The sequence below is a fragment of the Trachemys scripta genome, chromosome 7 (genome assembly GCF_013100865.1).
Source record: "Trachemys scripta elegans isolate TJP31775 chromosome 7, CAS_Tse_1.0, whole genome shotgun sequence".
Taxonomy (NCBI): domain Eukaryota; kingdom Metazoa; phylum Chordata; order Testudines; family Emydidae; genus Trachemys; species Trachemys scripta.
Window position 1 is genome coordinate 45601539 of NC_048304.1, and position 10947 is coordinate 45612485.

General features: G+C 47.9%; 1 protein-coding gene across 1 annotated transcript; it reads right to left on the bottom strand.

The window, feature by feature from the left end:
• Window positions 1–1672: 1672 nt before the first annotated feature.
• Window positions 1673–8974, bottom strand: CISH (cytokine inducible SH2 containing protein). The gene is made up of 3 exons (XM_034776613.1): window positions 8089–8974; window positions 3060–3286; window positions 1673–2530 (listed from the first exon to the last, which is right to left on the bottom strand). Exons 1-3 carry the CDS (start codon window positions 8133–8135, stop codon window positions 2028–2030), a joined length of 777 nt encoding a protein of 258 aa, XP_034632504.1. The 5' UTR covers window positions 8136–8974; the 3' UTR covers window positions 1673–2027.
• Between the last annotated feature and the right edge of the window lie 1973 nt (window positions 8975–10947).

A 10947-nucleotide genomic window follows, 5' to 3' on the forward strand; every position in this document is an offset into this window, starting at 1 on the left:
AGCCAACAATACTACCAGTGTGTAAAAATGTGACAAGAAATGGGCGTTGACTAAATAAACTGGGCCATGTCGCCCCTTAGGCAGGATGCTCCTATCTAGGGGAGAGGAAACTCCACTGGTTTCCTTCAGACTATTATCCCCTGGGGCGTTGTCCTGTCTCCTCCCCTTCCAGCTCTCTGAACAAGCTGGGATTTCTCTCCTCAAATACACCCAGCCCTGGGACCTATGAAGGCCAGGGCCTACTGCCTGCTAAAGTCCTGAGGGTTCAGCGGTGATTGAAGATGCTGTGGAGAGGAGAAGCCCCCCTAGACCCATGTGTCCCCTGCCTAGCTGCATCTTCCTCACACACACCCCCACACAGCCCTGTGGACTGGTCTCCATGAGGTTGGGCAAGTGGTGGGAGATAATGATGGTTCAGAGGAGGCAGTCTTCCCCCTTCCATGCTCATTGCTGGGCAGAATCCACCCACTCTATGTCCCCTCCTTCTGCAGGGGATGATGTGGCCCATTGTGACCGATTTGCTGTATGGGGGCAGAGGCAGGGGACTGGGGGGTAACAGCTTCATTTTGGCACCCAAGGGTCAGAACAGACATTGATCAAAGATTCCACAGATAGCGGTCTGGGGGAGAGAGAAGGCAGGGCTGTAGGGTGTGGATACTGGCAAAGGGGAGGAAGCTCAAGTGCTGTTTCTACTATAGGATGCAAAAGCAATACTGGCGTCAATTAGATTAAGTCTTGTTCAAGTGAGAAGATGCTACCAGCAAATTAAACAGGGGATAATATCATACCCAGTTCTGATTGAAGCTGCCTGGTGGTGGTTGGCTAGTTATTTAGTGCTGAATGGGGCAGAGGGGCTGGTTATTTGGCAGCATGGTGATGATGGAGCAGGGACAAGTGTGTTTTTTTTCCTGTGCCACTGAAAGAATAAATAAATAAATAACCTCAAACCATGTGTCATCAGTGCAGCTCAGCAGAGCCAGCTTTGAGCCAAGGCCAGGATGCCACCAACCTTCTCCTTGCTTCACCAAGGCAAGGGCAGTGTCAAGAGATTAACATTGATGGGAAGAAAAAACAAGCCATGTGGGAGAGATGCCCACGACCCCCCACTGCCTGAAAATAATCAGCCTGGGACTTGGATTGCCAAGGACTTGATTTTAAAGTGTTACTGGGAACTTCCTTTTGAAATGGGAAAGAGTATGGGGGCAGAGAGGGGAACAGAGCGGGGCTTCCTTATCCCAAACTCAACATCCAGAACCTGTGAACTTGCAGAGGAGAGGTGTTTTTGTCCAAAAATTCTTCCAACCTTGGTGACATCCCAGTGAGATATACAGATGCCTGCCATACATACCACTCGGAGGTCACAGCATTTCCAGCCCTTTCTTAGTTTGTGAAGAAAGGAAATAGACCATATATTTCAGAGATAGGGCCCAGGTGCCAAAGTTTGGATCCAAACTCTCATCTGAATCTCAGTTTCCCCCATGCTGCCAGGGGTGTTTGGATGTTGAATTTAGAGTGGCCTACTACAAAGACAGGGTCAAAGAGGTGACACTCAAATCCAGATCTGAATCCAGATCCAAACTGCCCTGGAGTTTCGGGTTTGGTCTGGGTTGGGATCCTTTATTCCAGCCCAGGTCCATCCCTAATTTCTTGAAAGGAAAAGAAACAAAAACAATGGACTAAAAGGTGCTTTAAAATATCAGGAGAGAGGCTACCAAGGAAATAAATAGTGATGAAAACACTGGTAATACTCCTAACGTCACGGCAGCTCTAAAATTCAAGTAGTGTGCACGTGTCAAGAGCATTTCCTTCAAGCCTCTGCGGCTCGGAAGTCGGATTGTGTCCCACAGTTCACAGGTACAACCAGCCCCTCCCTGGTGTAGACATGGAATTGGGGGAGGGGAGAGGAAAAGTGGATGCAATCACTGCTGATGACCATGTCTTTACTGTACCCCCTTGATGCCATGCTTCAGCGAGACAAAAAGACATCAAGATTCTAGTCTGTTGGTCTGAAGCCAGTTGGCTGCACCTCAGAGCTGGAAGGGATATTGCTTCAAATAGTCCCCCATCCTCCTGGGCAGGGGCAGCTGGTCCACCTCCTCTGTTGACTTGTTGATCTGTAGCCGGCACAGGTGCTGTAGGCTGGGGACGCTGTCCTTGCGGCTGAGTGGCCGTATCAGCTTCAAGTGCACTGCTGCAGCCACCATCTCCTTTTGCATGGAGGACAGGGGCGAGGGCGGTGTGTAAGGGGCCTCATTCTTGTTCTCCACTGTGCAGGACATGACATAGTGCTGGATAAGGCTGACCACATCTGGGAAGGCCAGGATGCGGGGTTTGGACAGGCAGTTTGAGTCGAGCCGGAACTTGCTGTCGGCATATTCAATGCGCACATTGGTGGGACCCCGGTTGGTCTTGACGGAGAGTGTGAACAGGTAGCTGGGGTGGGTACTGTCACGTACCAGGAAGGTACCCTCAGGCATCTTCTGAAGATGCTGCTTGGCCTCACTAGCTGTGATAGACCCCCAATACCAGCCTGGAAAGTAATCCCAAAAAGAGAGTTCATTTAGAAAGAAAGAATCATCACAAGACTGAAAACACAGGCTGCTCATATCAGGGAGGCAGGAGCAGGCTTCATGGGAAATACAGTAGAGACAGCATAGCCAAGCCCTGCAGGGTTTCCAGCCTACGTTTTTCATCAGTGTGCTTAGGCTGGGGGAGGGGAGGCCACTGCTGCAGTGTGTGGAGCTTACAGAGACAGAGGAGCCAGTTCCCCTTTCTGTCAATTGAGCTATTAAAGGCAAAGCTCCTGTGTATGCTAGTAGTAGGCTACTTTGTGATATAAACACTGGCTGTGTGGTGGCTGAGACCAGGACCACTCCTTGCACTGATAAGTTTCTGCTGTAACAGCTTCTGGGGCAAGACACTTACAGCAGACCAACCTTTAGTGCCCAGCGACCTCCCTAGGAGAGGAGATTCTTCTTGGAGGTGGTTCACAGAGAGTTCTTCCCCACACCCTGTGGCCGCCTCACCCAGTGACCTCATGCTAGTGGGTAGAGCCTTACCGGATTCTCGCAGATAGGAGAAGGTTTTTGCAATGCATAGCAGGTCTTCTTCAGGATCTCGCATCCGAGGCAGGTTATTCTCAGGAGCAGGTGCCATGAAGGCAGGAGCAGATTCTCCCTGGAAGACCGTAACGGAGCGAGGTTGCATGATCTGCTCGGACAAATCCACTGCAATGCCTCTGAGCGACTGTCTCCTGAACTTCTCCTCTGCCAGCAAAGGATGGGGTCTGAAATGAAGGATGTATTGTATGATTTTTAGCTTGCCTTGCCTAGGGTTGCATTATCAGCTCAGCGTCTGCTCTGCTGTGCTACAGCACGTGTTCTGTAAACAGATCCTCACTATGGTTATGTTTCCAACAGAAGTAGAAAAGGAAGAAACAAACATCACAGAGCTAAATATAAACCCCTCGATGCAGGGAGGGATGGGTGGCTTTTTCCACCTTGGAAGGGACACTAGTTCAAACACCTTGTAACTCCACCAAGAGTCTGACATTCCTCTAATCCATTGGTTCTCAATCCGGGGTATGCATACCTCTGAGGGATACGCAGAGTTATCTAGATGAGTTGATGTACCCCCTGGAAATTTGCCGAGTTTTACACCAGGCTACATAAAAAGCACTAGCGAAGTCAGTACAAACTACAATTTCATACAGACAAGGGCTTGTTTATACTGCTCTATATACTATACACTGAAATGTAAGTGCAATATTTATATTCCAGTTGATTTATTTTATAATTATATGGTAAAAATGAGAAAGTCAGCAATTTTTCAGTAGTAATGTGCTGTGACACTTTGGCATTTTTATGTCTGATTTTGTAAGCAAGTAGTTTTTAAGTGAGGTGAAACTTCAGGGTATGCAAGACAAATCAGACTCCTTCAAGGAAGAGGTACAGTAGTCTGGAAAGGTTGAGAGCCACTGCTCTAATATATAGGATACTGCATTTCTAATAAGGCTGTGGGGAGGAGATAAAGATAGGATTCCTGATGACATGCAGTGGGCCTGATTCTGTTTCACTGGTGTAAACTTCAGTGGAGTTACTCCAGATTTATGAAAGTGTGTCTGAGAGGAGAATCAGACCCCCCAAGTTATCCTCCTGTCACTACAGGTTGGCCTGATCTTGTCATGTCTGTTAGAAGCTAAGTGTGTGCTGATCTTGAAATGCCATCACAGCATGGTCTGACTGGGCCTGGCTCAGGCCTTTCGTCTTCTGACACTCTTCACCCTCACTCAACCCTGTGCTGCAGCACATCTCAAATGTTTATTCCTATTGCACCTGGCACCAAGGTGATCTCTCTAGGGTCAAAAAATATAAGGTAAATGTGTTCCCAGGGAAATGCAATACAATCCCCAACTTGAGACCTAGGGACAGCCTGAAGCTAATGGAGATTAAAAAGGCAGCTGCAGCATTCTCCCACGTCACAGGAAAAAGAGGGGGAGAGAAGACGGATGTCCCTGGCGTTTCTCCTCCAATCTTATCAACTTTGTCCTTTGTATAGACAGTGACATTTAATGGGCACACAAATGTGGATGAGGCAAGGATAAGGTTACAGACTGATCTTCCCCACCCTACCCTGGCTTGGCCCACTCCTCTCTCCAGCCCTCTCGCCCTGCTGTGTCCCAATTGAGGGACAAAGACATCAAAAGGAGAGACATATGAAGAACAATAGCACAGAGGAGATTGAAGGGGAGTTTTTCCTTTAAGAGAAAGAGCGAGCTGCAGTCAGAGTTCCATGGTTCTGCATTTATGGGGCCATAGGTAAATCTGGCTCTAAAGTGAGGGACACTCAGTATTCTCAAACAATGAAGGGCAGTCAAGGAGGACACACTGATCCCACAAAATCAAATGCTCCACAGACTTTCAGAAGAGACTGTTGTGAGTTAAAACATCAGCCAAATACATCCCTGGTCTTCTTCAGCCAATCCCTACTTTAGGAAAAGCAAGATATGATATGCAGGGACTTTGAATCCTGCCTATTAATTTCTATCCTAGAAGACCTCACCTGCTAAATCTTTGTTCTAGCCCCTAGTTTTCACCAGGATTCTCTGATATCTAGTATACAAAGCGTTTCTCTGTGGCTCTTCTTTGCAGGCAACGGTTCTGGATAAGATTCCCTTCCATGGTAGCACTGTCGTGAAGGAAGCCCAGACACTTTCTCCAAGGAAAGTCTGACCTGGGTTATATTCAGTAGCTTTTGGGCACTGCCTGTGCTCTTTCAAAAAGAGATAGTACGGGCCTGATCCTCCACTGCCTTGCACCTTGTGTAATCACTGTGCAAAGTGGGTGTCAAATGCTGCCCTCAGTGGAGGATTCAGTTTTGGTAGCTTTCAACACCAGCAGTTTGCATTGCACAGATATAAATGACTGCCAAAGGTGAAAGGTAGGGGAGAAGGAGTCCCACGGTGCAAAGGTCTCATTCCCAGCTTGAGAAAAATAATGCTGCAGCTTGGATTCCAAAATTGAGCTTGCTGCTTCTTGGCAATGTTTCTGCTACTCCCTCAGGCAAAGTCTTGTTTAAAGAAATGTTTTCTTGTTGCTAGCATGAGAACCATTTTGCTTTTTAGACACCTGATTTGGGAAGGGGATTAAGATTTGTCTGGGGAGATGGAGAGACCAGGAAGCGGTTTTGAATGGAATCTTTAGACAATCACTAGGTACCTTAACTGATAATTTATTAGAAAGTTCTGCTCCTGCTTTCACTATGCTGCGTCTGTAACTTCCATTGTCTTATGGAATGCGGTCTCGGAACCTCCAGGACTCATCTTGAAGCCACCCTGGTGAGGCCATTCCCCTTTCACTAAAGGAAGCTGTGAATCAATTCACATTTCACTTCAGAGATGTAGAAAGGGCTCAAGTCTTTAAACTCTATGTACAATCATAGGTGCTGGAACTAGGAGTGCAGGGGGTGCTGTCGCACCCTCTGGCTTGAAGTGGTTTCCATTATATACAGGATTTACAGTTCGGTTCAATGGCTCTCAGGACAGGACCTCCACTATAAAACTTGTTCCAGCACCACTGTGTACAATCCCCTCTCCATAGTCACAAGAGCTCTTGTGAAGTGGGGCCAGTGTGGATAGGAGAAAGATGAGTTCACCTACAGTGGTCATCCCCTGGCTCCCATATACTCCCTGACTATCCTGCCACCTAAAACCTGTGGAGCCCAACCCCCGTGCATTTCCAGTGGGGGTTCTTCCACAATATCCAGGGAAAGGTCACAGGGGATGCTGCATAGATTTTGCTCCCCTTTCATACATATAAACAAGCCTGGGGTGACACAGCCTCTAATGAATACAGTGCAGTGAAATAAAGTTTTAAAATCTATGTGTGGCAGGAACGTGGACCCATTAATGGAGTCTAATTAATGATGATTCAAAAGTGCCTGAGCTACTAAACAAGACAAATATAGAAAAGAGGTCAAGGATCAGGAATGAACAGAATACGTGTGACTATAGCTGCTATTATGAACCAGATAAAGAACTATGTGGAAGAAAGTATATTTATAAAAATCAGCAGGTCCAGTTGATATGCATCTTTTTGTACTAAAAGAAGCAGCAAGCAAACTTTTTCTGACCCCTCGAGAAAAGCCCTGGAAAACTGAGAAGATACAAGAGCGCAGTCACAGGCAGTGCCAAGTAGAGTGATCTTTGCCATTTCCTCTGTGATAAGTCAAACTTCATAATGACACACATAGTGAAACAGTACAGGAAGAAGGGCCCAGTCCTACACTCCTTATATTGGCAAACTCCCATCAGCTCCCACAGGACTTTTGCCTGAGTAAGAAGGGCAGGATTGGGTCCAAAATGCATACAATCTTAGAGGACAATGGACCAAGCAGCTTTATAAAGACAAACAGTGGACAAATTCCCCCGTTTGAATGAAGAACAGGTTATTAATGGATGATAGGTAGGCTGTAGATATGATATATTTGCACTTCAGTAAAGCATATGATAGTGTCCTGCAAAGCCTAAACTGAAAAATTAATTCCAAGCAGCTTGGCTATGAGCACTATCATGTGGGCTGAAAACATGGGTGAAACCAAGCAAAGAAGACATAGGTTGAGCAGCAGGAAAATATTTGTAATAGTGAGTTCTATGAGATGTTGGGGACTCTCAGGGGAACTGGTGGAAATCCCCACACTTGAGTCACTTAAAAGTAGACAGAGCAGAAGTATAACACTGTGAGGAAAATCTTCTAGTGGCAGACAGGATGGTTAAAATGACATCATGGCCAGACATTAATGAAGGTGCGAGCTTGCAAATATTTCCAAGAGCACAAATGCCTGATATATTCATGCAGATAAGGTACCGTACATATAAGGTACCGTACATATGTAGATGACCCATGTAGTGCCTAACTGACCATGTGAGCATGCAAATGCCAATATGCACGCACTAATTATGATACAATTAGGCATGCAGAAGAATTTATTTGCACCTTATTGGATATCTGGGGCACTAGGGCTTTTCCCCATCTTTAATTTTTATAATGCACTGTGAGTATACACATGCATGTGTACACACATAATCTTGTACAGAAAAACTATGCAAGAAGAAATATACATTAATTCTATACATTCATTTGGAATTAGACATAGACAGTTTTAAAAAAAAATCCTGAAAGCTTTTCCCTGTAAGTAGTTTGTTTCTATGGAGAAATCAGATAGCTCCTAATATTCTGTGCTTCTGTCCTCTGTAGTTTTACATATGATATATTGTATAGCATAGACAGAATTTTCCTCTAACTAATTTGACCTGTAAGAACCTTGAGTGCCATGTGATTTCTCAGCTATAGAGAGAGCATGGATATCAGGGTGTCTGTTCATGCCCTTCTTGGACAAAGGATATAAAAACCCCAGAAACACAAGACACTCACATGTACTGAGGGCCAGATACTCAGCTGGTGTAAATCAGCATAGCCCCATTAACCTGAATAGACCTACACCAGTTTATACCAGCTGAGGATCTGCCCCAGAGTCTGTGATTGACAATTCTCAAATCGTGTTTAAAATGAAGGCTGCAAGGAATCTTACCCCTGAACACAGATGATCATGTCACTCCAGGACCAAGAAAAACGCATTAAGTCTTCAATGGGATGGGAAAATGGTCTTCCCCCTTTTCTTGCCGCCTTCTTTGTTCCCCAGAGGAGTTAGGACAAATCTTTAGTTAGGAATTCACAGGAAGAAAAAGACTGGACTGCTCCCAACAAACCTCTTCCACGGCACTCTGGAGTTCACACACCGGGAGAAGCCAAGCAGAAAGCAAATCAGGCTGCCCAGAGAAAGACTTTACAGATTTTTCAGCAACTTTAGCTAGGAAAATGTGCGCAGTCTTGGTGCTTTTGAAGATAAGAAAATATATTCTTGCTCTGATTAAAAAAATAAAATAAAATAAAAATGACCAGAGAAAAGGAAAAAGGATTTTAAAAGAAGGAATGAAATCTCCTTCAGAACGACCTTTCAAGTCAGGATTTAAAGCACCTCCGAAATAACAATAAATAGGTATCAATAAATAATCTCTCCCTGAATGTAGAGCTGGGAGAACGGCAACCTACTTGGACGCTGGCTCCAGGAGTAATGAAGCTCTGGGAAAAAACACAACTAAGTAATCTTTTGTTTGTCCCTTTTAATCTGTTCCAGGAAGTGACGGATTCCTGGAATTGTATTGTATTCACATCACTGTTCTGACATTAAAAAACAAAAAGTATAAATAGATGTGTCCATAATGGACATCTTGATGTCAGCACTGCACTCCAGAGAATTTGGGGGCGGGGAGGGGGAGACCCTCCAAAATATACCAAAATCCCCAAGGAAAAAGGCAGGGTCAGGTCAGATTGGTCATCTCCTTGCAGGGACCCAGCTAAAAAGTTGTAAGTTGTTTTCTGTTTTATAAAGCATTTGGCTGCTGTCTCTCTGTGTGTTCAAAGAAATACCTTTGATAGATTTCCAAGAACTTTCCAGGAAAGCTGGGCTGAACCACAGAGCTCTGCCAATCAGAGCAAACCGAGGCTGGGCTGGACCTCAGAGGTCTGCCAATCAGAGGCGAATGAGGCTGGGCTGACGCTGCAAGCTGCAATGAGCCCAGCCCCCACAGCCACAGAGAAACACACGCACACGTCAGAAAATAGGGAGGGAAATGTAGGCAGCAGTTGTAATCGCCAGGGGCCCTTTAACCATGTGACTAGGAAAGAGCGAGATTAGAAACCTCGCTGACCATTCCCAGATGGCTATGTGAAACCAGAGAGCAGCTGTAATGCACCCCTGCTCCAAATATCAGCAAGTGGCCTCCTTGTTAGGCTTTGTACCACAAGGCTGGGATAAAGGAAATTCCCCTCCTCTAGCTTTAACTTGCAGCATCAAACTTGCCAATTCCCCCTGCTTTCTCATAAAAATAAACAATCTTTCCCTTTCCTCACCAACCCGGCAGTGTCTGGCCAGACAGGCTGAGATTTCAACACTGAGAATCAGGTTTTCCAAGTGGATTTGGTGAATGTGAAAGGTGCTGAGTTGAGAGCCCCAGAGATAATTCCTCTTTAATTCACAGAACAAGGACTGCAGGGGCAACAGCTGAGCAAACGCCTTCCAAGGAACATGGAAGGTAGGACTGGAAGGGACTTCTCGAGTCATTGAGTCCAGTTCCTGTTATTGCAGGCAAGCCCATCCTATAATCCTATTCATAAATTTATCAAGTTCCCTCTTCAAACTAGTTAGGTTGTTCGCCCCCATTCCTCCTACTGGGATGCTGTTCCAGAGCCTCACTCCTCTGATGGTTAGAAACCTTTTTCTATTTTCCCACTTAGATTTATTAATGGGTAAATGAATAAATTCCATACCACCCAGGCCAATGCATCTCAGTCACTGACCTGTAAGGACCACCTTAAGGGATAAGACAGTGAGCAGGTTGAGCTCTAGAGCAGTGGTCCCCAAACTTTTTACCTCACGCTCCCCTTTACTCCTGTCTGCGCCCCTCCCCCAGAGCCAGGACCAGGGCTGGCTCCAGGCACCAGCGTAGCAAGCAGGTGCCTGGGTCGGCCAATGAAGAAGGGGGCGGCACGTCCAGCAGCGATTCGGCGGCGGGGCCGTCGCTCCCTCTCGGAGCGAAGGACCTGCCACCGAATTGCAGCTGATTGCAGCTTTTGTGTGTGTGTGTGTGTGCGCGCGCGTGCATGGGGCGGCAAAAACGCTAGAGCCGGGCCTGGCCAGGGCCGGGAGCGGGGCCACAGCTCTTGGAGGTGGGGAGGAAGCAGACAGGAGTAATAGGGCCATGGCTGGGGCCACAGCTGAGGGTGAAGGAGGGTGAGTAGCCTCAGGCATGGACCAGGGCCAGGGCTAGAAGTGGAGCTAGGTGGTGCTCTCCTCCCCCTCCCCCCCCCGGTGAGGGTTGGCTTGGCCCCAGCCACACCCTCCCCCCCACAAATGTTCCTCCGTGCCCCCCAGAGGACCTCTGCTCTAGAGAAATGGAATCCTTGGAACCTCCACTGGGTAGGGTTACCATATTTTGAGCCTCCAAAAGGAGGACAGTCCATGGGGCCCCCACCCCGCCCCCTCCCCTGCTTCCCGCGAACATTTGATTCGTGGGAAGCCTGAAGCAGGTAAGGGGGATGTGGGGGGAGGAGGCGCGGCCCAGTCTGGCCTCCCCCGGCGTCTCCAGCCTGGGTCGGCTCGGGCCCTGGGGTGCCGGGCCCGGGCCCGGCCCCCGGCCAAGCACCCCCGGCCCGCTCAGCACCCCCCGGCCCCTGGCCCACCCAGCACTGCCGGTCCCCGGCCCGGCCCCCGGCCAAGCACCCCCGGCCGCTCAGCATCCCCCGGCCCTGCCGGCCCCACTGGCCCCCGGCCCCACCGGCCCCCGGCGCTCGGCACCGCTGGCCCCCGGCCCCGGGCACTCCCAGCCCC

Coding starts and splice junctions, on each gene's coding strand:
- CISH (XM_034776613.1), bottom strand. CDS start 8,135: ATGCGTTTTTCTTGGTCCTGGAGTGACATGATCATCTGTGTTCAGGG. Junction 3,287..8,088: donor ATGATCATCTGTGTTCAGGG/GTAAGATTCCTT, acceptor CCTTCATTTCAG/ACCCCATCCTTTGCTGGCAG. Junction 2,531..3,059: donor CTCCTATCTGCGAGAATCCG/GTAAGGCTCTAC, acceptor ATTACTTTCCAG/GCTGGTATTGGGGGTCTATC.